This window comes from Papaver somniferum, chromosome 7, assembly GCF_003573695.1.
Source record: "Papaver somniferum cultivar HN1 chromosome 7, ASM357369v1, whole genome shotgun sequence".
NCBI lineage: Eukaryota > Viridiplantae > Streptophyta > Magnoliopsida > Ranunculales > Papaveraceae > Papaver > Papaver somniferum.
Window position 1 is genome coordinate 34379576 of NC_039364.1, and position 27762 is coordinate 34407337.

The 27762-nt window shown below is 36.9% G+C and overlaps 1 protein-coding gene across 13 annotated transcripts; it reads left to right on the plus strand.

Annotated features, from left to right (window-relative positions):
* The first annotated feature begins 317 nt into the window (after positions 1-317).
* Positions 318-3428, plus strand: LOC113296945 (18S rRNA (guanine-N(7))-methyltransferase RID2-like). Of its 13 annotated transcripts, none has more exons than XR_003333211.1 (9): positions 318-522; positions 623-733; positions 862-1381; positions 1460-1515; positions 2102-2158; positions 2367-2396; positions 2483-2604; positions 2849-2889; positions 2976-3428. XR_003333211.1 is itself a non-coding variant. In XM_026545317.1 (6 exons), the coding sequence occupies exons 3-6, from the start codon at positions 1414-1416 to the stop codon at positions 2517-2519; spliced, it is 246 nt and encodes an 81-aa protein (XP_026401102.1). In that variant the 5' UTR covers positions 318-522; positions 623-733; positions 862-1413; the 3' UTR covers positions 2520-2643. The 13 variants fall into 13 exon arrangements, 2 of the variants coding, with proteins under 2 accessions (XP_026401102.1, XP_026401101.1); XR_003333212.1 differs by having other exon boundaries at positions 862-1024; positions 1291-1515; positions 2347-2396; XR_003333209.1 differs by having other exon boundaries at positions 2102-2396.
* The last annotated feature ends 24334 nt before the right edge of the window (positions 3429-27762 follow it).

Here is a 27762-nt window from a genome sequence, read left to right on the forward strand (position 1 = left end):
GGACCTATCACTTCACCAAATTCAGGGATTAGTAACTAGAAGTCGCAACAGCTTATCCCCTGTTGCAAATTTTCAGTTGCGAATTTCAGTTGCAAAACTTTTGCAACAGTTATAGGATGTTACAAAACTCCCAACTGTTTCTATCTGTTACGATTCACAACTAAATTGAGTTGTACGCATGCGACTCGTGAGGGCGGTTGCACACACATTTCAGCTGACTCGATTTCAGCCCATTCAGATGTGAAACTGACTCGGGTCTATCCTATTATTATCATCGGACTTTATTCTCTCTCGTTCTCATCTTTCTTTCTCTCTCGTTCTCTCATTCTCCTGTCATGTCTAAAATTCGATGATTTCAGAAATATCAAATCCCAAATCAAGCCATCCTTTTTATTTTTCGCCGGGTTTTGAGGTTTACATACAAAATTTGTTTTAGGGTTCAGTCTCTCTTATGTAGTCTCTAAAAACTCTCAAGAGCAGCAACACAAAGAAGCAGAAAGGCCCTAAACTTCTCATTTCCTCGTAAGTATAATAAAGTATCTTGCTTGATTTCATCCCTATGTTTTCTTTATGATTCTGGGTTTGATTGAATCTGATTTGTGTGAAATCCCTAAATTTATAGGGTTTTTGATTTGAAAGATGGTGAAGAGGATTGACGTTTTCCTCGTCAAAGAGTTTGGAAATGGAAATCAAATGGTTCAGTTCAGTAAAGAACCTAACAATAAACACTTTGGTAAGAAAAACAACAGTTGGTCTTGTACTTTTGAGTTCTAATTTGGGTTTTGTTTCGATTCTGTTGTTCAAATTTTAGGGTTTTTGTTCATGATTTGTTGATGTTGGTGGTAATTTGGTGTATTGTAGGGTTAGCTACTGCAAATACTATTTCAGTTCAAGCTGGAAAAGATTCAGGTGTTGTGCTGGCTACTATCAAGACTAACAAACAGAAGTACCCTTCAGCTTTGGTGCACAAAACTGTCATCAATCTAGGAAACATATCTCGTCTTCTCGTACCACTGAAATTCAGGTTCAATAATCATTATTCCTCCACATATTTTTATCAATTCTGATCAAATAGTTTGATTTCGTTTACTAATTCTAGTCGATTTTATAGTGTAAAGGCAAAACTTTCTGAGAGAGTATTAGAGCTTCTTGTGTTGCCGGGGGATGATGTTCCACGGCTGCTCCTTGATATTAGCAAGTTCATGTTTGATACTTAAATTTGTGATTTTATTAGTAGACGGCTGAAGTTTGGGATTAGTTTTGATTGTTTACTTTGTGTTTTGTTTGTAGGTTGTGGCTCTGGACTAAGCGGAGAAACATTATCTGAGAGTGGACACCATGGATTGGTTTAGACATATCTGATTCAATTTTGAGTGAAATAGTCAGTTTTTTGTGTGTAAATTTGATTTGCTTATGCTAGATCTTCATTTGATTAATCTAAGTCTTGTTTCGATAATAGATGTTGCGTTGGAGCGGGAAGTAGAAGGTGATCTTTTGCTAAGCGATATGGGTCAGGTAATTCTTCTTGTTTATTTTCGACTCAAATTGTCGTCTTGATGATTTGTGAGTCATAGTTTGCAATATTAAATGATTAGTTAGCTCAGGGATGCAGATTGGACATAGGTGCCCAAACCTTAGTACAACCGCCTCTATTTTTCTCTAAGTTCACAAATATTGTTCTGAGAAGATTATTGTACATTGTAGTTCTGGAACCAATGAGTTTTAAATATTAGTAAATGAAAGTTGAAAGCGTTTTCTGATATTTGTGTATTTGTGTAGGATCCTTCTAATATTTAGAAACTTACTTAGTGTACTTCCCAAAAAAAAATGATAAATTGTAGATGTCGATTGCTAGTATTAGTCCTTTTAACCATCTTAGGTCTTGTTACTTTACTTTGTGATAACAAGTCTGAGTTGTAAAATATTTCTGAAAAGAAGATGCATTGCTGCCTATATATAGAATGGTTGGGAGTTGGGACTGGGTAACCTTCAAAGATTACCTTAACCACCCTTTACCATGATCGTAAGTGTTCCTTTTCTCTTTTTTATCAATGTTTATTAACTATTGATGTTATAAACATTTGTCGCTTTTTGGTTTCAGGACATGGGTTTCATGGATGGAGTTATTAATGGTGCTATTAGCATCTCAGTGGTGCAGGTTGGAATTCTTTTAACCTCTTATGTGAAATGTGCCTTGTTTCTGGATCATATTTATACTCTAAAGCTTAATTGCATGGTTCAGAATCAGTACAGTATGTCATGTATTTTGGTGCATGCATGGGTTGGACAATTTTCTTTTTCGAATGCTTTATTGACTGACGTTAATACTTGTCGCTAATCAAATAGTGGATTTGTTATGCGGATAGGTTCTCTCATAATCTAAGACTGAGATTGAAGTATGTCTTGAACTGGTTCTTTTTAACATCTTATTAAGTTTATATTTCATGTAGACATGTATTGAAATGGCGCAATTTCATTGCAGGGCATTTTTTGGATCACTATATCGGCGTTTACCCTGAAAGCAATGACCAGCTTGAATTGATCCTAGGATTTGCTAAGCGTGCTGGCATTGCAGCTGGTGTGGTTGTTGATTTTTCCCCACGGGTAAATTTAGGACGATTTATGATGTTTCTGTAACAGACCTTTAAAGTCATTTTTGAAAGTATTGCCTTTTATTGACCCAAATATTGGAGGCACATCTGATCCTGATAAATGGGTTACAATACTTGGTAAGAAACTCGATGAATGGTGGCAATGGGTAGGTCATTTTGGAGTCACTAAGTCTGTAATATTTGATTTATTGATATTTTCTTTCACTAAGATTACTTATTTGCTTTTGTTGGAGCAGGTGGCTGAAGGGGAGTTTCCACTTGCTGCATTTTATGGAGGGTGAGCTTAAATTCATAGTCTTTTTAGTTGTATGTTAATTTTTTTATTGTGGCCTTGATGTCTTTCTGTTGGTCTTGTTTGTGCAGGTAGGACATTTCTAGATACAAAGACCTTGACTGTAGAAGAAGAAGATAAAAAGCAATCAATATTTACGGGTTTACACAAATTAAAAGGTATGATATACAAAGAAAATTATGTTGTGCATGCTATAGATAGGAAGTCGGGCAAAAGGTGAATAGAAATCCAAGTGGTAAGGTATTTCTCCGCATGATATTGTAATTTTCTTTCCAGTTTGTACTTTTAGTATTTTTAGAATAATTGAGGTTCCTGAATAAAGTTTTCTGAATCAATTGAGGTTTGTAGGAAACCACCAGCATTGTTCCGCAACACTGGTAACTAAATAATGGTCTTCTTTGACAATCTAAATGCTAAATGGCTGAATACCTTCTCTATTCATTTCATTCTGTATAAATAAGATCATTGTACAGCCTATAACAGGCAACAAAATATAGAACTAATGCTATATACTATTTGGCTAACTATTCTAAGTAATATATACAATTACATGCAAAGAAGAATAATCCTAATTTGAGCCACAATATATCTGCAAAGAATCCTGAATTAACTGCCAGTGATATCCCCCCTCAAATTGATGCTGGATGATTGTGAAGCATCAATTTGTCAACCAAGAACTGATGACGTTTTCTTGAAAGAGCCTTCGTGAAAACATCAGCTGTTTGAAGAGAAGTATTGATATGAGGAAGTGAAATAACACGACTATCATATGCATCACGAATAGAATGACAATCCACTTCATTGTGTTTTGTACGTTCATGAAATACTGTATTTGCGACAATTTGGATGGCACTGGTATTATCTGCATGAAGTTGAGTAGGCTCGGCTTGAGAGAAGCCAAGTTCACCCAAGAGACCACGAAGCCAAATAATTTCTGAGCATGCAGAGGACATAGCACGATACTCAGACTCAGTTGAAGATTTAGATATTCGTTGCTGCTTTTTGCTCTTCCATGATACAAGAGAGTCACCAAGAAACATACACCAGCCGGTAATAGAACGTCGAGTATCTGAACAACCAGCCCAGTCTGCATCACTATATGCATCTAAACGAATGGAAGTACCCACAGGAAAGAAGAGACCTTTATCAGAAGTGCCTTGGCGAATAATGCGACGAACAACAGCTAGATGGATGTGTGTAGGTGCTTGCATAAATTGACTAACTTGTTGAACATCAAATGAAATATCTGGCCTTGTAATCGTCAAATAATTGAGGCTTCCCACCAATCTACGATACAAAGAAGGATCAGAAATAAAATCACCATCATCCCGACGATATTTGACATTTACCTCTAAAGGAGTGTCAACTGAGCGACCATCTTGTAGTCCAGCCAAATAAATAAGATCTCGAGTATATTTATGTTGGTGTAAAAAAAGACCAGTGTCTGTCGACTGAACTTCAAGACCCAAAAAATATTGCAAAGGACCTAAATCCTTCATATGAAAGGACTGACAAAGATGCTCTTTAAGTTTGGAAATCAAAGTAGAGTCTGTACCCGTAATAACGATATCATCAACATAAATCAAGAGTAAAACAATGCCATTTAAAGTTTTGCAAAGGAACAGAGAAGAATCATACTGACTCTGGACAAAGGAGAAGTTGATAAGTGTAGTGCGAAACTTGTCAAATCAGGCTCGTGGTGCCTGTTTCAAGCCATAAAGTGATCGTTGAGCTTACAAACATCTGTCGATGGAGTGGAGAAGAATCCAGGTGGTGGAGTCATAGAGATTTCTTCCTAAGATCCCCATGTAAGAAAGCATTCTTAACGTCCATTTGACTCAATGGCCAACCTTGAGAGGATGCAATAGCAAGAATAAGTCTTACAGTAGTCATTTTTGCGACAGGTGCAAATGTTTCTTCGTAGTCAACTCCATGATGTTGCCGATTACCAAGTGCCACCAACCTTGCTTTATATCTGTCAAGAGACCCATCAGAGCGTAGCTTAATGAATATACCCATTTACATCCAATGGGTTTACACCGCAGGACATGGGACAATATCCCAAGTATTGATTCTCCTGAGAGCAAGAAGTCTCTTGCCTGGCTTTCGTCCAACATGCAAGTTTAGCTTCTTTAGAATCAATGTGGGAATTTCAGTGTTAGCTAAAGTGGCAGAGAAACCATACCGAGTGGGGGGCTGAGTGGTACGATGTGACTGCGGAGCGCCACTGGGCAATCACCGGATCAGGGTCGGGAAGGATTTGTGAGAAAGGGTCGTCTTCGCTGATAAACATGATTGCGTTTAAAACGCTCAATGAGTGGTGACGGATCATCGATATGCTCAAAGAGGAATACAAACATTATCAGATGAGAGACATGCTGCTGAAAAAAATACTCCATTTTCAAAGAAAATCACTTTCTAGAAATACACATGCGATTAGCAACACTATCATAGCACAGATCCTTTCGAGTAGTACTATACCCATAAAAACACATTTTACTGATTGAGCCATAAGTTTGTGACGCTCATGAGAAGGCAGATGAACGAAACAAACACACCCAAAAGTGTGCAACCTATCGTACTGAGGATATGTGCTGAAGAGGCGATACTAAGGAGAGTCAAACCTCAATTGTTGAGAGGGTAAGCGATTGATTAAATATACAGCCGTAGATAAAGCTTCCACCCAAAACTTTGCTGGAGCAGAGGACTCCAAAAGCAATGTTCGAACCATATCCAACAAGTGACGGTTCTTACGTTCAGCCACCCCGTTTTGTTGAGGTGTATTAGGACAAGATCTCTGAGATATAATACCTTTCTGTTGCAAGAATCCCTGAAATTCATGTGACATGTATTCACCTCCATTATCAGATCGCAAAATTTTAATACATGTAGAGAACTGTGTTTCAATATAGGCTAGAAAATCTTGAAACACAGTGAATACTTCATCCTTGGTGCGCAGGAAATAAATCCATGTAAAACGGCTGTAGTCATCAATAAACGTAACAAAATATTTATATTGAGCATGTGAGATAACAGGAGTAATACCCCAAACATCAAAATGTATAATCTAAAAACATGTAGTAGCATGACTACCAGATGTAGGAAAAGGTAAAACTTTACTCTTCCCCAACTTACAGGTAGAACAATCAAAATTGAAACTTTTATCTTTGTTACCAAGAAAACCACGATTCATTAATGTTGATAAAATCTCATTATTCGGATGACCCAAGCGTTTATGCCAAATGGAAGCCTTATTCTCAACTAAAATAGAAGCTAAAGACAAAGTTTTAGGAATCGAAAATTCCAGCGGAAAAATTCTGCCCACTTTAGGCCCCTTCGCGATCACCTTCCCCGACACCTGATCCTGTACAACACAACCATTACGAGAAAAGTGCACATCACAGTTATTATCCACCATTTGACCAACTGAAATAAGGCTAGTAGATAATCCAGGGGAAATAAATACATGACGAAAAGAGGGTGTAATATCTCCAACAGCTGTAATTGAAAGTTTACTGCCATTAGCAATTTCAATATTTTGTGTACCAGTATATTCCCGTACATTGTGTAATAAATCAGATGAGCCAGTCATATGATTGGACGCTCCAGAATCAACAATCCAAGGAAAGGTAATTGACTTACTATTACCTTGAAGTCCAAGTGCAGAGAAAGCTGAAAGAATCATTTGTTGTATCATTTCTGGAGTAATTGTTGACTGACTAACAGTAGAGGATGAAGCAACAGCTTGAAATGCTTGGGCTTTTCTATTTTCTGTACGTGTAGGACACTCTTTGATAATGTGGCCTTGTTGTTTGCAATAGTTGCAGAATTTCTTATTGCAATTGCGTGCAATATGCCCAAATTCTTTGCAACTATAGCATTGTGATTGCCATTTCCCATGATTCCTCCCTTGAGCAGCATAGGCCAGATTGACCAAATCAGTTGTTTCTTTCTGCCCACTTATAGCAGCTTGTGTAGCCATCCTTTGTTCCTCACGCAATAATTCACCAACACATATATCTAATGAGGGAACCGGATTTCTGTTCAACAATCCAGCTCGCGCAGTCTCAAACTCTGGTCTCAATTTCATCAAGAATTGATCCCGCTGGGTTTCCTCATGCACTGCCTGAAGACCTTCCAACGTCTCTTGAGAGACCTTAGAATAAATAATACCAGAATACTCGCTCCAGAGGTTAATAAAATCAGAATAATATTGCTCAATGGAAAGATTACCTTGACTGAATTGACTGATTTCAAGTTCAAGTTGAAAGCGCTGCGCAGTATTTTCTTGGTGATAAATACGTCTCAGGTAATCCCACATTTGTTTTGCTGTATGAAAAGAACGCAGATTATTGACCATACGTGGCTCAATAGTTGCTAAAATCCAAGAAATGATGCGAGCATCTTTGGTTTCCCATTGCGCAAGTTCCTCAACGTCTGTAGGCTTTGAAGAACTGCCGTCGATATGATTCCAAAGTGTCTTCCCTTTCAAGAACATTCTGAACTGAAACTCCCAGGAAATATAGTTCTTACCTGTAAGCCTGATTACAAATGTCTCCGAGGATTTTCCAGAAAAATGTTCGATAGACATCTCTAAAAAATAAAACCAAAATTGTTGAAAATCAACCCAAAACCAAGACGAGACGAAAAGACAGCCCAAAGAAAAAAAATCAGAAACTGATTGCTGGTTCTGATGCCATGACAATCTAAATGCTAAATGGCTGAATACCTTCTCTATTCATTTCATTCTGTATAAATAAGATCATTGTACAGCCTATAACAGGCAACAAAATATAGAACTAATGTTATATACTATTTGGCTAACTATTCTAAGTAATATATACAATTACATGCAAAGAAGAATAATCCTAATTTGAGCCACAATATATCTGCAAAGAATCCTGAATTAACTGCCAGTGATATTCTTATGACCCGTGATTTCCAGGAGTCAGATCTCAACCTTGAAGAAGCAGTTCCATGCATAACTCCCTCAGAGAATGATACATATGTAATGTCTGCAACCGGTGAAAAGATAACATTATTTAACATGATGACTTAAAAGGTGAATTGAAAATTCGTGCACTGATGGACAATTTTTTTTTTTATCATGCTCTCATTGCAAACTTTGCCAAAACTAATGAAATCATTAAGCATACAGGTAATGACAACATTTGTGCCACCTCCACCAGCTTCAACATACATAGTGAAGTCATCCAATGTGGTTTTTGAGTATGTTGATGGTTTCAGGAGGCTTGATAGGCGATCTTCAAGAGATTCTACAAGTGCTGATTCATTTCCTTGTCAGGCTTCCCCCTAAATCTAAGGTAGTGATAATCCTCTTTTGTGCTTAGTGATTCTGGTCATATTGGTTCCTGGGTTCATGATGAGATTGGTACGCACATGGTTGACCTTTTTAACCACTACTCCTTTGCAGGGTACAATCTAACTAATCGGTTAGCACTTGTCCTCTTTAACAACTGCAACAATAACAACTTGTATTACAGTAAACAACAATGAATTCCTATTATTACAGTAAACAACAATGAATTCCTATTACCTACCACAACAACAACAAATTCTAATGCTTTGCCACAACAGCAACAACAGATTCTAATGCTGCAAAGCATATTCTAATGCCACGACATCGGTAAGCCTTGACTTGTTATGAGATTTTTCTTAATTCATTCTACATAAAAATGAAGTTGAAATTTGCAAAATTTTGCTTCACTTTGTATGAGATTGATTATGAGCTCCGACATACTATCAAATTACTTTTTTTGTAGATATTTGATCACATCTGAAAAGGCGAGGGTACCCAAATATACCTCAAGCTAAAACTTTTCCTACCTATAAGTCCTTTCTCCGAAAGTGATTGTCTATCGACTGAGTCGAGACAATACAACTAATCGGTTCACACTTCGTGTGATCGTCTATGGATACGAGATCTAAACAATACAACAACGAAGTATGTTACTTGATAAAAAGGTTCGGACTTAACCAAACACAATAGGATTCACTTATCAAGTAAATAGGAATTAACGTTTGTGTGATTTACTTTAATTATAATAAAATAATTATAATGCGGAAATATAAAGTAAATGACACTGCAAGATTTTGTTAACGAGGAAACCGCAAATGCAGAAAAACCCCGGGACCTTGTCCAGAATTGAATACTCTCAGGATTAAGCCGCTAAACAAAATTAAACCTAACTTCGTATAGTTGAGACCAAGCAACTAAACCTGTAGTTCATCTAGTTACGTGTGTATTCCCACGCCTCCAACTTATAAATAAGTCACGTACTTGTAACAATTCCTTTGGTTCGTATTCCAAACAGTAAAGGAACAACAAATCTGTTTGGTATCAACTCTCTTCAACCAAGTTGAAAAAGCGGGGGTACAACAACCTCACCCAATATTTCGATTATCAATCTGTATGGATTAACTCTAGTATACTTTTAAGAGAATTAACTAGACAGTCAGACTCAATCTTAATAAAAAGTATATCAAAGAGTTAATATCTCTATCTCACGGTTTGATCTTTACTCAAGCAAATGGAAATCTGCGAGTCTTTATCAAATACTAGAGAGATAAACTTGGATGGTACCACAGACCAATATCCAAGTGTCAATCAATGTAAATCAACAACCGAAGATTGAATATTCTGATTGATTGATATTAACGCACAACTTGTGATATTTCAATTATATAACGAAATATAATGCGGAATAGAAATAACACAGACACCAGAAATTTTGTTAACGAGGAAACCGCAAATGCAGAAAAACCGTGGGACCTAGTCCAGATTGAACACCATATTGTATTAAGCCGCTACAGACACTAGCCTACTGCAAACTAAATTCGGTGTGGACTGTAGTTGAACCCTAATCAATCTCACACTGATTCAAGGTACAGTTGCGCTCCTTACGTCTCTGATCCCAGCAGGATACTACGCACTTGATTCCCTTAGCTGATCTCACCCACAACTAAGAATTACTACGACCCAAAGTCGAAGACTTGATAGACAAATCTGTCTCACACAGAAAAGTCTATAGGGTTGAATAAATCTTTCTCCCATAGAAATACGCAAGAGTTTTTGTTCCGTCTTTTGATAAATCAAGGTGAACATGAACTAATTGATAATCCGGACTTATATTCCCGAAGAACAGCCTAGTATTATCAATCACCTCACAATAATCTAAATCGTATGGTAGCGAAACTAGATATTGTGGAATCATAAACGATGAGACGAAGATGTTTGTGATTTCTTTTTATCTTGCCTTATCGGATATTCAAGTCAATTATTCAATTGAACTCCTACGATATAAATGGCAAGATCAGATCGCTCAACTACAATAAAGTAGTTTCATTCGGCTTCACAATCACAATGAAGTCTTTCAGTCGTTAACCGACAGGGTCTCGAGAAGCAACCTACGGTTAAAGGAGAATCGACTCTAGAAAAACCAATTAGTATCACATAAGAGGTGTGGGTATTAGTTTTTCCAGTTGCTAGATGTCTCCTTTATATAGTTTTCAAGCCAGGGTTTGCAATCCAAGTTACCTTGGTAACAAAGCATTCAATATTCGTCGTTAGATGAAAAACATGATTTCTCCAAGCTAATATCTTTCAACCGTTAGATCGAAACTTAGCTTGTCACATACAAATGAAATGTATTCATTTAGGTTTGAGTAACCGTACCTAAACGTGTACACTTAGTTGGTTCACAAATAGTCAACCAATGGTTAGCCATATGAACACTTTCATATTAACCATACTCATCTTTCTCATAACTTGTTCAAATGACTCATAAGAACTAGTTCAAGAGTTGTTCAATTGCTTAGGTCTTTATCCATAGACACAATTGAAACAAAATCGGTTTGATTCACTTGAATCAATTCATGAACAATATAACCACGGTTTTCAAAGATTGCATTCCTTATAAATTATTGTTTTAAGTTCATGAACAACCGATTTGAGAATTAACCAGCTTGGGTACGCGTACCTTAGCTACCGGATTTGAGTTTACAAACTCAGCAGGAATTTTTGGTTCGAAAACTTCCATGGTTACGCGTACGGGTATGCGTACCTAAGGTGACTGGTTTACTAGTTTTCAAAATTACAAACTCACCAGAAATTTTCGATATGAAAACTTCTGCCGGTACGCGTACGGGTTCGCTTACTCAACCTGTCTCCTTCACCAATACCGCATGCACACATATGCACGCACTTGATTTCCGGCACATGGATTTATACACTAATGTGCGAACACACTATATATGCTTATATCCGTAGTTGGTAATCTCAACTCTACATTTCAATCATTGAAACATTCTTCTATAATGTTATAACAATCGTTATTCACGATTATCGTCATCAAAGCTATTTTCAAGATTGAAACGTCTTCATGACTTGTGTCACGGGTAAAGATGAAAATGGTTAAAGCAAAAGCTCACCAACACATATTTCGAGAAAAAGATACGCGAGTAAACTTAGCTCGAAATAGCAAATGTGTATGTATGAAAACTATCATACTTATACGACTTTGTCTCAAGAATAGGAGATAGAATAGACTTTTGAGTGACAGAAAAGTTCAAGTCTCCACATACCTTTTTGTCGGATGAATTTCCACTTATTCCTCGAGTAGTTCTTCGTCTTCGTAAATAGCCATGGAGTCTGGAGCTCAACTACACTTAACTATCCTAGACCGAGACTTAGTCATAAATAAACTAGAAATCAAGACATATTGTTTTGATCACTAATATTGAGAAACATGCTTGATATAACAACGCATGCGAGTTCGACCGAGAAGTGCTCTAACAATCTCTCCTTTGTCAATTTTAGTGACAAAACTATCAATACATATGGATTTCAAAATAGATAAAAACTTTGTAGCTTCTCGTCCACATGCTTGATCTCCTTGGCGCTTCAACATTACTCGAAAACCTCGTCTTTTCCAAGCACTCCCATGATTCCAAAGGTTGTAAGTTCAGCTTCATAGTTGGTGATGTTCCTTAGCCATAATTGTAGGATCAGAATCTCGCAGCAATAATGCCTCAGCGAAATTATTAACAACACAACACAACAGTGTCGCAGAACAACTTCAGAAATGACATAATAAACGACGTCAGCTAAATCATGAGAAAAATGTGATGGTCCTGCGAAAATTAGGGAGTTTGCGATATTAACATTTGTAAGGTTGCGAGAATGTCGCAAGCCATATCCGAAAATAAAGGACGGGTTAGCTGTCATCCATTATGAAATTCCCTATAAATAGTCATTCAATTGTAAGGAAAGAAAGAGAGATCTTTTCTGAGTGAGAAGCAAGTAAATAGGAGAGAGAAAATCTAGAGCAGTGGTTATTCTTGATTCCTTTATCTTTTCTTGTAAGATTGTTCAAAGATTCATCAATAAAATTAAGATTATTAATCCAAAAATGAGTTGAATGTTAATAAAATCTTGTGAGGGGTGTAGTGTAGGATTTCCTGCAACTACATAATGGCGCTAGAAACAGTGACGGATTGAAGATTGAAGATTGTTCTAGAAAAAATTGAAGATTAATATTGAGATTTGTGAAGATTTGGAGTAATTGGTTAAAATTTTTACATAATCTCTTGTAATTCATTAATATTGAAGAAATGGCTAGAAGAAGAAATACATCAGAACAACCAACTATTGTTAGAAGAAGCAAGAGACTTGCTGGAAGGGAAAGAAGTGAAATAGGAGAATCTACTAGAATGAGAAATAATGGAGAAAATCAAATTCAACCACCAGTTCAACAAACACTAGTACAAGGAAGGAATATATATTATGATAGGGTGAGTATACACACTTGGCAATCAAATTCAGAAGAAAAAGTAGAAGAAGAGCAGCAAACCAGGAACCATAGACATGTAGAGAGAAATCAAGAAGTAGATGAAGGAGTAATTCATGGAGATGAGGAAATTGGAGCGTTAGAAACGTTGAGACGAAGAATACATGAAGAAAGAAGAGCTGAGGCAGAAGAGCGTGCAAATCTAACAAGGCAAAATCACGAATTGAGGATGGAAAATATGAGACTACAGAGTAGAAGATCAAGAAGTACTACAAGATCGTATTCAAGATCGACTAGAAGAGAGATGAGGCGAAACTCATCCACAGTTAATGCTGGAAATAATATTCGAGAAGAAATACGAAATCCGAATGAAGAACATCGCGAAGGTAGAGAAAGGACTGATGATCGTTACGTTCCACAAAATGAAACTTTTGATGATACGCAAAATGATAGAATCAGGAGAATGGACAACGTCATGAACGAAATAATCAAGATGGCGAAGGGAATCGAGAGGAAGGAAGGAGAATTTTACATGAGAGAGAAACTCAAAGAAATCAACAAACGATTGAAGAAGAAATTGAAAGACACTATGCTGAACAAGCACGTTTAACTTGCGAACGTGAAAGATTGAGAGCGGAAATGGAAGAACAAGTGCTTCAGGAGGCAATTCGCCAGAATAATCATGACAATCGAGAAAGAAGGCGTACACAAAACCAGAATAACGGTAATCTCAATGAAGAGTATGATAGAGTACAGAGGAGGGCTGAAAGACAGAGAATGGAATTGATAAGAAATGAACATAATCATGGATGGGAAAATGAGAAACATCATCATATACGAATTCAAGATTGAGGAAGAGAACCGCAGGAGAAGACGGGATGAAGATGTTGAAGAAGAAATGCAAAGTTTCGCGAGAGAAGAAAGACATGAACGTAGAAGAAGGGAGGCGAAATTAAAAAGACCAATGGATCAAAATTCAGGCGTAAACGAACAAATCATAAAAGAATTAGAAGAAATGAGAGGAATGCTACATAATAGAGGAGAAGTAGGCAGAAGACAATTAGATGTAGCTATAGAAGAAGCTGCGAAAACTCCATTTACAAGAGAAGTACAACTAGGAGGAATACCTCCGAAATGCAATTTGCCCGCATTAACCAACATATTTGATGGAACAACTTGTGCAATTCAACACATCAAATCCTATGTGAGATGCATGTTACAGTGGGAAAATCATGATACCGTATTGTGCAAGTATTTTGCATCCAGTCTAACAAGAGAGGCGTTAAAACGGTTCGAAGGTCTACCAAAAAATACAATAACATCTTTCAATCATTTGCAGACCACATTCTTGGGGGCATATATAAGTAACAATTCTTCGCGACCTGGTATTGAAGATGTGTTTGGATTAAAACAAAGTATTGGCGAAAGTCTGAAGCATCTGACCAAAAGGTGGAGGACTATGTGTAGTGAGATGGCTGGCCGTGTGGATAAGAGATATCTTATCTTGTCATTTATCAATGCTATTTTCGCAACCAATCTATTACATGTCCAAATTTTTAGAGTCAAGAACACCATCACAATGACTGAACTACGAGAACTTCAGGAAGAGTATATTGCTCTAGAGGAAAGGCAAAATGAAATGGAATCATACCCAGTTGCGAACACCAATTCACAAGTAGTGAATGCAAGCTTATTACCTAAACTAATAAACACAGTGGCGAGCACTTCGCAAATACAACAAGAAAAGATTACGGGCAACAATCAACAGAAACTGGTGGCTATGGGAAGCCGAGATCAAGAGGAGTATGAAAGAGAAAGAAATTTCTACAATCGTGGTGGAAATAATAAGATTCAAAGACTTGATCAGCCGCAAGAAACTTATGGAGGTCAAAGACAAAATTATAATAGAGGACAAGGAGGTCACAAGGTAGTATGAGAAGAAATCAAGATGCCACCTCTGAATGCAAGTGTGGAGAAAATATGGGAAGCTATAATTTTAATGGAGAATATACCAACACCATGGAACATGGGAACGGAACCACCTCAAAGCCGCAGAAGTCATGAGTTCTGTTCTTATCATCATTTTCACGGACATACTACAAATGATTGCAGAAATATAAAGAGAATTATTCTGAGAATGATAGATCAAGGAAAACTAAACCACTTTCTGGTAGGGAACCCACAATCTCAACCATTACTACCACCACCACCAGAGCATCACAGAGTAAACATGGTGAAAGAGAATGAAACGTTCTTCGTAGAAGTTGGTGCAAAAGCAAAGAATCTATTCTGTCACTCTATCGTACATTCATACAAGACAATTGAAGATTTTCATGACAATGTTTTGAGTAGAGTGTTCGCAAGAGACAATGATGGAAGAGAAATTATGAACATTGCGAAAATCTCGCCACTAGAGGAATGGCAGAAGCAGACTATTTCTTTTACCGCAGAAGAATTCCCCGAAGGTGGAGAGGTACATGACAATCCATTGGTGGTAAAATTAGAAATTAATCCAAAACCGAAAGAAGATGAAGATGATGAAGCTAAAGATTCATGGGAAATTAATAGGATTCTAATTGATACTGGAAGCTCTGTGAACATCTTATTTTATCATACTTATAAAACTATGGGAGGAAGAGATGATGATCTTATACCATCAACATATAAGATATATGGTTTTAATGGTACTGCCAACAAGCCTAAAGGGGAGGTTACTATGCGAATTCCATTGAAGGGAATATCTTCTGAAATCCTGTTCTGTGTCGTTGACGTAGAATCACCCTACAATGCATTAATTGGTCGACCTTGGCTACATGGGATTCTAGGTGTAGATTCAACTTTCCACCAGTGCATCAAATTCCCTCACCCCAGCGGTGTAGGAATCATAAAGGGAGATTGGGTTGAAGGAAAGAAGTGTTACGAAACTGAGGTAGAATCCTGCGAAGGAAGAGCAAACAAGAAGGAAAGTTGGCGACACAAAATCAAAGAGACACAAAGAAGTGAGAGATTGATGGTGGATGCAATCGAACGAAAAGAAGAAGAAATTTTGCGAAACTAATGCTAGCTCAGAATAATAAATGGTGAACATACCACTACCAAGGAAGCAGTAGCAGAAAATAACAAAGAAGCAGAGAATGACAAAGGTAATAAAAATAAGAAATGTATGAATGATTGATTTGTTGCGACACTCTCGCAACAAATAAAATTCTCAAAAATACATTTTATTGAATGACAAAATTGAGATTGCGAAATGCAAATACGATATGATGATGTGCGAGAATCTTACAGAGATAATGAATTCTACAAAAGACAATCAGAGAACAATGACAAAAGAGAAAGGGGCGAACCTTTATGGCGTACACCCTAGTTCGCGAATACAATTTCGCAAGAGGCAAATGTAAGACCTAAAGTACGTCATATAAGGGGGTACCTGTTGCATGGCTCAGGGAAAGGCTACACTGCCACCGAAACCTGAGTCATGGAGATTTGGGGTTAATAAAGCCCATCCGGGAAAGGCACCTTGGATTCTCAGCTTAAGCATATGACTTAGGTTGGGCGACTAAGGTAATAAGGACTCTCCCAAGGAGTGCAAAATCTGACCAAGGAGTCGAGGTACACGGTTGAGACAAGAGTGTCAGGGGCGTCTGGAGCGTACCTTGCCATTCTTGACAAGTCCTGGATTATACTGCACTCGACCCGAAGAAAACCCCACTTAGGGTGTAGTCTCGTAACCATAAGCACTATAGGTAAAAGGGATAAGAGGCTGCGAAAACAACTGGTTGTTGTTAAGACCGGATGGGAGGAGCCAACCTTGTATGGTAGAGGTACGCCTCCTTGAAGGGGCAACCAGGGGGAAGATAAGGGCGGCACCCTCCATTAGGGAGCTGATAAGTGTCTTAAGACGCAAATGTCATGAGGCTTTTTACTCGCAAGGGTATTAAGGCTTGTCATATTTGTGCGACAATCCTGAAGAGGCAATAATACTAGAGAAAAAGATAAGACGAGATCAATGGGTCATTACATGAAAATGTGAAGACGTTTGCGATTTCGTCGCAAGACGGCAATATAATGGGGCTTTATTTTCGCAAGAATATTTAGGCTTGTCATATTGTCGCAACATTCCTGAAGAGGCAATAATACAAAAGAAAAAGTTAAGGCAAGATCAATGGGTTTTTTCATGAAAGTGCAAGGACGTCTTGCGATTTTGTCGTAATGACAAGGGGTGGCGTTATAAGACCTTTAACTAGGAAGGCAAAATAAGACCACACAAAAATGAAATTTTGAAAAGAATCAAAATTCTCTTCGCATATGATTGCGAAATTATACAGAAACAACTGCGAAGCTGAGGCACAAAATAAGAGAAATCTGCAATATCTCTCATTTGGATACAAATAACAGAGGCAAGTATGGGAATGAATGAAATTAGAAAATGTTATTTGTCTCCACATGATAAATTTACGCAGAAAGTTAAAAATTAATGATTATGTTGATTAACCATATTGCAAGGAAGAATTGTCTTAATGAATGTAGGTCAAAATAAAAGAAACGTATATATTAAGGAATATGGGGAACCAAGAGAATTCGCTAATATACAAAAAGAAGGAATAAATGTACAAGTATTACAGAAGATCAAAGAAAGAAACAAAGACTACTTCTTAGTTGATCCATCATCATCTTCATCAGAACCTTTACCTCCATCAGAACCTTCATCACCATCAGATTCCTCATCATCAGCTTCGCTATCAGAGTTGATTAGACTAGGAGTGTTCTTTGGGATCTCCTCTGAGAGACAAGGATAGTCAGAATGAGGAATACTATAGTCAGAATGAATAGTTTGATTGCGAAAATGCAGAGCGTCATTCTTAAAGTTCGCAACAGTGATCTTGAATTGATTTTTCAATCTAGAATATTTGTTGTTGCAAGAAGAAAGACTCTTTGTGAGTTCCCCTTTCTCAGCTTCAATTTCTTCAATTCTTTCGCGATATCTACTTTCAGAACCTGCGAGCAAAAGGCAATCAATTAATAACTTGATGAAAATTCATAAGAAACAAATATTAGTGAAGAAGAACAGTTAATAACCTTCTCTGTCAGAAATCATATCTCTAATCAAGGTTGTATGCTCAACTTGGAGACTAACATTTACACCTAAATCTTTTCTGGCATCGTCTAAGATTTTCGCAGCCCAAGCGAATTCATCCTAATTATTTATAAGGAGACGAGAACGAATTTGGTTTTCTCTCTCGTTAAGCACGACATTTTGGCGGTTAGCTTCATCCCGTTCAAGTTGAACTTCAAGAAGAATTTCTTGGAATTTCGCCAAAGTCTCAGCACCTTGGTTAGAAAAGCGATCCTTATCATCTATGAGACCGCTAATTTTAGTTCTTAGCTCATTGATTTTCTCTTTAAAATTAAGAAAGAAATGCTTAAATTGGTTGGCTAAGCCTAAACTAGATATATGGTCAATCTCTAAGAGGCAAAATTTGGATCTCAGTTCATTCAGAGAAGAGATGAAATTTTATCATTTGAGAAACTATTTAAAGATATATTAAGATGCTCAAGAAGGGTGTCATTATCCAAGGCATTAGGAAATGAGCGAAAAACGGTAGCTTCATCAGAAAGACCATAAATGTCTGCAAAAAGGATCAATCAAATAAGATAAAACAACAGAATGAATAAATGAAGGGAAATGAGAACAGTAACATACCATAGAGTTGATTATTAGCTTGCTGAAGACTAGAGATTTTATTCTTGTGCGAAGAAGAATCAATTTCTAGTTGTTTGTTCTTCTCGCGAAGACCTTTGACTTCTGCTTATAATTGTTCGTTCTTCTCACGAAGACCCTTAACTTCAGTTTCCAGTTCCTCATTCTTTGTACGAAATTGAAGATTCTTCTTTTCAAGAATTTCGCGTCTCCTCTCCAGATCTGAGGCAATAGCGAAAGAAGCTTTTCCATCCTGCGATAAAATACAAGAAATGTTAAAATAAAAAGAAATTTTGAGTCACAATAATGAAGAAGTAAAAAGATGAAGGCATACCAAACTATTGAGAGAATTTAGGAAGCTAGGAGTCACTGATATGGAGACCCCACGAAGAGAACTATCACCATCCAACAAAGGAGTATCGCAAATAGTTGCAAGAGCTTTGCATATACTGGCGAGGCAATTATCTCCCATACCTTACCAAGAATCAGAGAAGATACCAGATAATTGTGTCATAGAGGATTCAGGTGGAGAATCTTTATTCGCAGCAGAGTCGTCATCATCATCTTTGGTGTCTTCATCATCTTCAGAACCATCAGGGAAATGAACATCTGAAGGAGGAGGAGAATTCCCTCTCTTTATTTTATTTGAAGATGATGCAGATGATTTTTCCTTTGCGAAGAATATCTTTACCTTTATCACCAGCCGTCGCAGCTTTGGTAGTTTCTTCTACTTCAACAATAATCTTCACACACAAATGAAGATAAGAAATAGAGGTAACAATATATTGTTTAAGAACATAAAAGAATATTTCTTACCTCATCTGTGTATGAGCGAAGAGCTAACAAGGTATTGACTTTCCCAGTCCTATGGTAGCTATCTTTCAATTTCTGGATCTGTATAATGTCGCAAGAATCAGCGAACAAAAGAGTAAAAATAAATAAAGAAATGTAAAGTGGGCGAAACTGGAAGAAACATACCTCTTTCACTTTATCAGGCCAAGAGAATACCCAAGGTCGGTAAGCAGCGAGACTCGCAGGAATGACATTCGAACCAGCAATATAAGGTCCTTTCATCATCAAGGGGAAGACGCACCATTTATCATCTTTGGATTGGCGAGGGGTTTTATTTATTCCAGAGTGCCAATCAATGTCATGCATGAGTATTTTATCTTCATCAATATTATCTTTCCTTTTCAAATGAACACCCCAGCGAGTATTCTCTTTCTTCATGGAGATCAATTCATAATTCTCAAAGAAACTCGCTACTGTGTATTTTTCTGCGATTATCTCCAAGTCTGCAAATTTAGGATCCCTAAGTTCTTTAGAGTAGAGAGATCTTTTACCAGCACCACGGTTAGTGAACTCCAACATTAGACGGATGCAATCTCCACTTAATTGAAAGATAGCTCGCGAGAAGTCTGGATGAGTGAGAATCTCATAAAATAAAGGAATTTCAGGGTCATAAAGAGGAATGGGGAGACCTGCGAGAATTTGACCCAGCGAAACTATGATTATCTGATCATCACAATTTTGATCAGAAAAAAGTTTAATAGAAAGAATTGATTTGGCACTTTCACCAGGAATGGTAGAAAGTGTAAAACCTCTCTTGTCGAGATCTTTTTGGATTTCCTTAAAAGTTTTCTCATGCTTTTGACCGCTTGGAGGCATATCTGAATATAGGGTATGGGAATGGATGAAAAGTAAGAAGATTGAAGAGGGAAGAATTACAGTAGCAGAACTTACGGAAGAACAATAGAGTTGCAGAGATGAGAGAGTAAAAAGAGAAGAGAAAGTAAAAAGAAAATGGAAAGAAGAATATATAAAGAAGATTTTTTTTACTCGAAGAAATAAACACATTAATGCGAAAAGACGTGAGCGGTTGAAAAGCAGCGGTTACAGAAGACGTGTCAAGAAATAGATGGAAGAAAGGATACGTGTGATAAATGCAGAATATGAAGAGATGGACAGCTGCGGCATTTCTCACATCGTTCTCTACTTCGCAGAGAAGATATGATAAGAGGCAAGATGTAGGATCAGAATCTCGCAACAATAATGCCTCAGCGAAATTATTAACAGCACAACACAACAGTGTCGCAGAACAACTTCAGAAATGACATAATAAACGGCGTCAGCTAAATCATGAGAAAAATGTGATGGTCCTGCGAAAATTAGGGAGTTTGCGAGATTAACATTTATAAGGTTGCGAGAATGTCGCAAGCCATATCCGAAAATAAAGGACAAATTAGCTGTCATCCATTATGAAATTCTCTATAAATAGCCATTCAATTGTAAGGAAAGAAAGAGAGATCTTTTCTGAGTGAGAAGCAAGTAAATAGGAGAGAGAAAATCTAGAGCAGTGGTTATTCTTGATTCCTTTATCTTTTCTTGTAAGATTGTTCAAACATTCATCAATAAAATTAAGATTGTTAATCCAAAAATGAGTTGAATGTTAATGAAATCTTGTGAGGGGTGTAGTGTAGTATTTCCTGCAACTACAATAACAATGAGAAAACAAAAGCTCTCGATCATTGTTATACAATGTCATAGTATTATTACACAACATCAAAGTTCTCATATCACAACTTTGACAACAATACTATGGTAATATGTATCACTCCCCCTTAGTCAATACTTCGTCTCAACACGAAAACCACTCCTCCTTACATATTGATCCGAAAATCATATGTATTTGTAGTGTGAACTATATATTAATTATCCCCCTTTTTGTCAATAAAATTGGCAAAGGTACGAAAATGGGATCCTAATGAAAATTTTCATGGAGACACTTCAAGACCAAAGAAAAGTACATATCAACTTTGTTTAGATGCAATCATAAAGTCGAAGCTAAATGCATTCATCACGGAGTTTATAAAGATACAAGATAACTCCTCAAATATTCCACAACCGCACTCCCTACAAAGATATGGCAATTAAGCACAAGTTAAAAAGAACTCTCCCCCATTTGATGTCATTCTCGAAAGAACAACAAGAGCGACCTTACTTTTACAACAAAAGAAGGATTTCTTTGGACAGCAAAAACCACAAAATGATTTTGTATCCAAAATTCTCAATTAAACTAACCACAAGAGAACTCATGATTAACTTAATCGGAATACACAACTAAAATAACCACAAACGAATCTATGATTAGTCTAGTTGGAAATGCTCACACAAGAAGACTTATGGAGCTAAACAGTGTATACATAAAATATGGATCAGGAAAGATCAATACTGCGGAATATACAAGGATTCATTCTATTTTTCATTACTATTTGCACAATGACATATAATAGACATAATCCTTGTAAACAAAAGATTTTAACCTATCTTCCATCAATAAATGACATAATAGGCTTAACTTTTGTTTGTCAAAAGTTCATCGTTCTTGTATCGATACATGCATATCGACATATAAACGAGACAACTTTTGACATTATATGGGACAAATATAGTTCACGAACGCAAACACACATATCCCATAACACATTGCAATATATAAAACCATAAAGATTAATACTGCAAAAATCACCTTCCAAACCAAACTTTAGAATTTAAACAAATAAATCTAAAAAAATGAAGATGAAAAAATTGGACATAGCTATGTGTACTCACAATAATGGCTATTCCAAAACCTAGTTATCCTTCTTAAACAAAAACAAGAATAAAATTCTTTTAAGAAGTTTTACTAGATATTAAGATATTTGAAAAATTCCTTGTCGTCCCCGAACTCCTTGTCGTCAACAGCCATTGGTGGTTCATGGAGGAAGGAGTCAATACCAATAAACCTTCTTGGCTGATGATGTCAAACCAGGGCCTTCTGAATTTCCAATGATCTTAAAACGCAAGCCTTTATTTGCTGAATCTCTTTTCTTGCCAGCTTCAACTCTTCAAGAACATCAGAAAACTTCTGAGAGTTTGAAGGAACAGCTCTTGGCTTCCCCACATTCCTTCTTTTTCTTCTTAAGTTGGAGGCAATTGAGATTTCTGTTTTTCCTTAGTGATTGATGGCTTAACACATCTTTCCCATCAGAAGACATGATGCTTGGAGTATCCATGAATGCACGGTTTTGTGAGAGGAGTTCACAATCAAACCTCAACAAGCAGTCTTAAGATATAAGGAGTATCAGAGAAGTAAAAAGGAATGTAGGTTTTCGAAACCTTTAAAAAGGTTCGTACATGACCAACTCACAACCCTATAAAGAGTAGAATTGTCGATAATAACCTCCTTCTTTTAGCAAACCGGTCCCTTCCACTATCAAAAGTGACATGGAGGAATTCCAAACCAAACAACACAAAGCTAAAAACAAAACTAAAAAAAATTATTTTTTAAAGCCTCAGGTGTGCAAGATCTCTTCTATTTTGAACATGCACATGAGACAAGATGCACAAGACAACACAATCAAGTTGTGTTGTGGTGAACAACAATTCATGGAAACTAATATCTTCGAGAAAGATAAGATCTTACTAATGGCCTATATCCGTCTTTGGAAACTAATCTCTTCGAGAAAGATAAGATCTTACATACCTTAGTTGTTTTCACTGTGAGTTTAAGCTTAGTGGCTAGTCGATCTGCTCTTCGCTGAAGCTTGTTGACATATCTCATCTTGTGTTTGTATTTGAAACACTTTGAAAACTCATAACCTTTGAGAGAATAATAGGAGCATGTCAACGTATAATATGGTTCAGGCGCCCGAGTTGTGCAAGCTGCTAGGCACATAGTTGATCCTGAAACGTTAAACATATAGTTTCCAACAGAGGGGTCAAATGATTCTTCCGTCTTGATTGGGTTCTCTTCTAAAGGATTATCAAGATTGATGTATGTATTGCTACAATTATCAAAATCAAATATTTTCACATAGAAGAGCAACATTTGATTTTTTGTCTTCATCGGAATCATAATTTTCAGACATCTCATCAAGTGTCGCAGCAAGACCTTTGTTCCCAGTGTATTTTCTACGATTTGGGAACTCGTTTGCAAAATGACCAAATCCCTTACACTTAAAGCACTGAGGCATATCCTCGTCATCAGTTTCATCAGTGTCCCTGTTTTTAGGAGGAATACGATTATGAGGTTTGACTGATGTTTTAGGCTTATCTCTGGAGAACCGTTTAATTCTCTTCAATAGAAGATCTCTAAATTGTATAGTAATCATCGAGACCTATTTATCAAGATCTTCATCTGATGAATCGGTCTCAAGTGATCGTCTTCAGAGATGTACACTTTTTTACTTTTATCAAGTAATTTAGTGTCTTTTAGTGCTTTAAACGCAACATCCTTAGATTTGGATGAATGATCGTGATCAAAGATCTTAAGCTTCCAAACCAGTGTATTTCTGGAGAGATTATCAAGGTTATTTCCCTCAATGATGGCATGCTTCTTAGGGTCGTATCTAGATGGCAACGATTTGAGAATTTTTATCACAATGTCCTTTTCAGGAATAGTCTTACCCAATGCAAAAGATGCATTAACAATTTCAGACACTTTGTGATTAAACTCATCAAATGAATCTTCATCTGACATACGAAGGTTTTCCCAACCGGAATTAAGGTTTTGAAGCCTAGCTTCCTTTTCACTGGTACTACCTTCGAATACGATTTCTAAGATATCCCACGCATCTTTAGACCTAGTGCAATTCGACACATGGTGCTGAAGATTTGGGGTAATTGATTAAGATTTTTGATGTGATTGTAGTAAATAGGATTCGTTTCAGACTTGTGAAGGAAATGGAATTTTTAGATTTAATAAAAATATATATACAAAATTAACAATGGGAGAGAGGTACTGGGACTAAGGATTTGGCCTAATTCACTACACAGGGTTCATTCATATATTGTTTGACAATTTAAAACTCAATAAAATTAACATGGACTCTGATTTTCCAAGATAGATTCTCAAAACATTGATTGTAAGTCCTAAGCATGATGTATCAAAACACCTAAGCTAAGCATACATCATCAAATTAAATAACAACCAATTAATTCAAATCATATTTCAATTTTAGATTAATGCAAAAGTCATAAAAAAGAATAAAATAAATTACCCCAAGGATGAAATTCAGCCTCCTCCGTCGTCCCAGTGTTGGGTTTTATCTCATCATGATAAAAACACGCTCAAAATATTTATTTATTGCTCAAATGGTGTTTACAATGAAGAGAAGAAGAGAAAATGGTGTAAAACTGTAATCTGCGACGCACAAAAAGCGTCACAGAATGAACGATAAAAAACAAGTGATGCTGCTGTTTAGACTGCACTGCGACCCACGGTTGTGCGTCTTAGACACTGTTGATAAACCACTGTCCTTGCGAGTCCGTTCTTCGTGTTCTTGGTGTTCTTCATCATCAGCAGCAGCAGAAACAGAGTTTCATCAACTCTTGATTTCTGCTTCTCTGGACCTTCTCTCGACCCCAAACTCTCGACACCCATTCTCTGTGATACCAGAAATCTATTTATACTCCTCAGCCTCATTTAATCACGCCATAACTCAAGATAATTCTCTCTTTACTCGGCTTAAAGAGAAAATATTTTTTGGATATTTTCTTCCTTTAATTAGCTCTCCACGCGCTGAAATGATGTATAAACACTCCAAACATGATCTTACACGCTGTAGAATTGATTCAACACTCTCCAAACACATGAGTACTCGTCTAAATTTGATGTGATCGTGTGATATTCATTTCTTGAACGTGCTTCCTGATTTCTTGATTGCGATGATTCCAGCCAATTATGATCGATCCTAACACCCAAAATGTCTTCCTCTATCCATATCACAAATACCCATTGAAAATCAGAGGTTTAATCGAACTCTAACCCCTCCAAAAATCGATCGACCCAACTGCCAGCGAGAAGAAATATTTTCCCGCCTTTTTCCAAAATTTGAATTATGAGAAGAAAAGTGTCCTCCCCCTAATCCTGTACGGGTGTCCTTTTAACAATTGGGGTGGAAATAGTAATATTTCTGGGTTCCTCCGGTACATTTCTGGGACGCTTCCGGTGCATTTCTGAGGTGCCTCCGGTACATTATCCTGGGGTGTAAAACACTACTTTTCGAGCTCATTTCGCCGCAAAGGCTTATTTCTCTAAAAACATCTACAAAAACACAAAATAACACAATAAGTACTTAATCGAGTCTAACAATACAGAATATTGAGAACAAAATAGACACATAAATGCGTCTATCAGTAATGACATGTATGATGGCATTCAAACCGTCGGAATTTTGCTTTGCAGCAAATATCTCGGCAGGACTATATCCACCAATATTCTTGGGAACGTTTACATTTCCTATTGCCTTAATGGGAGCATCATAGCCATTAACTACATATACCCATGATTGAAAATCATGTGCTTGAAGAAAAGCTCGCATAACAATTTTCCACCATAAGCAATCAGAGCCATAAAAGACTGGTGGTACGTTAATAGAGATAACACCTCTGTCCATAGAGTCAGATCGCTACAAACACAGACTTGTAAGGACTTGAATGTGTTTGTCTGCTCTGATACCAATTGAAAAAGCGGGGGTACAACAACCTCACCCAATATTTCGATTAGAAATCTGTATGGACTAACTCTAATATACTTTTAAGAGAATCGACTAGACAGTCAGACTCAATCTTAATAAAAAGTATATCAAGGAGTTAATATCTCTATCTCTCGATTTGATCTTTACTCAAGCAAATGGAAATCTACGAGTCTTTATCAAATACTAGAGAGATAAACTTGGATGGTACCAAAGACCAATATCCAAGTATCAATCAATGTAAATCAACAACCAAAGTTGGATATTCTGATTGATTGATCTTAACGCACAACCTGTGATATTTCAATTATATAACAAAATATAATGCAGAAAAGAAATAATACAGACACCAGAAATTTTGTTAACGAGGAAACCGCAAATGCAGAAAAAACCTCGGGACCTAGTCCAGATTGAACACCACACTGTATTAAGCCGCTACAGACACTAGCCTACTACAAACTAACTTCGGTCTGGACTGTAGTTGAACCCTAATCAATCTCACACTGATTCAAGGTACAATTGCGCTCCTTACGTCTCTGATCCCAGCAGGATACTACGCACTTGATTCCCTTAGCTGATCTCACCCACAACTAAGAGTTGCTACGACCCAAAGTCGAAGACTTGATAGACAAATCTGTCTCACACAGAAAAGCCTATAGGATTGAATAAATCTGTCTCCCACAGAAATACCCAGGAGTTTTTGTTCCGTCTTTTGATAAATCAAGGTGAACAGGAACTAATTGATAACCCGGACTTGTATTCCTGAAGAACAACCTAGTATTATCAATCACCTCACAATAATCTAAATCGTATGTTAGAGAAACTAGATATTGTGGAATCACAGACGATGAGACGAAGGTGTTTGTGATTTCTTTTTATCTTGCCCTATCGGAGATATAATCTCAAGTCAATTATTCAATTGAACTCCTACGATAGAAAATGGCAAGATCAGATCGCTCAACTACAAGAAAGTAGTTTCGTCTGGCTTCACAATCCCAATGAAGTCTTTCAGTCGTTAACCGACAGGGTCTCAAGAAGAAACCTACGGTTAAAGGAGAATCGACTCTAGCAAAACCAACTAGTATCACACAGGAGGTGTGGGGGCCGGATTAGTTTTTCTAGTTGCTAGATGTCTCCTTTATATAGTTTTCAAATCAAGGTTTGAAATCCAAGTTACCTTGGTAACCAAGCATTTAATATTCACCGTTAGATAAAAAACCTGATTTTTCCAAGATAATATCTTTCAACTGTTAGATCGAAACTTAGCTTGTCACACACAAATGAAATGTATTCATTTAGGTTTGAGTAACCGTACCTAAACGTGTACACTTAGTTGGTTCACAAATAGTTAACCAATGGTTAGCCATATGAGCACTTTCATATTAACCGTATTCATCTTTCTCATAACTAGTTCAAATGACTCATAAGAACTAGTTCAAGAGTTGTTAAATTGCTTATGCTTTTATTCATAGACACAATTGAAACAAAATCGATTTGATTCACTTGAATCAATTCATGAACAATATAGCCACGATTTGCAAAGATTGCATTCCTTATAAATTATTATTTTAAGTTCATGAACAACCGATTTGAGAATTAACCAGCTTGGGTACGCATACGGGTATGCGTACCTTAGCTACAAGATTTGAGTTTACAAACTCAGCAGTATATATGCTTATATCCATACTTGGTAATCTCAATTCTACATTTCAATCATGGAAACATTCTTCTATAATGTTATAACAATCGTTATTCACGACTATCGTCATCAAAGCTATTTTCAAGATTGAAACGTCTTCATGACTTGCGTCACGAGTAAAGATGAAAATGG

Bases quoted from the DNA above. Each gene is read 5' to 3' on its own strand.
- LOC113296945 (XM_026545316.1), top strand. From the start codon at position 640: ATGGTGAAGAGGATTGACGTTTTCCTCGTCAAAGAGTTTGGAAATGGA. The intron at 734-861 runs GTAAGAAAAACA...GGTGTATTGTAG, and splicing joins ACCTAACAATAAACACTTTG to GGTTAGCTACTGCAAATACT. The intron at 1,205-1,290 runs GTTTGATACTTA...TTTTGTTTGTAG, and splicing joins CTTGATATTAGCAAGTTCAT to GTTGTGGCTCTGGACTAAGC.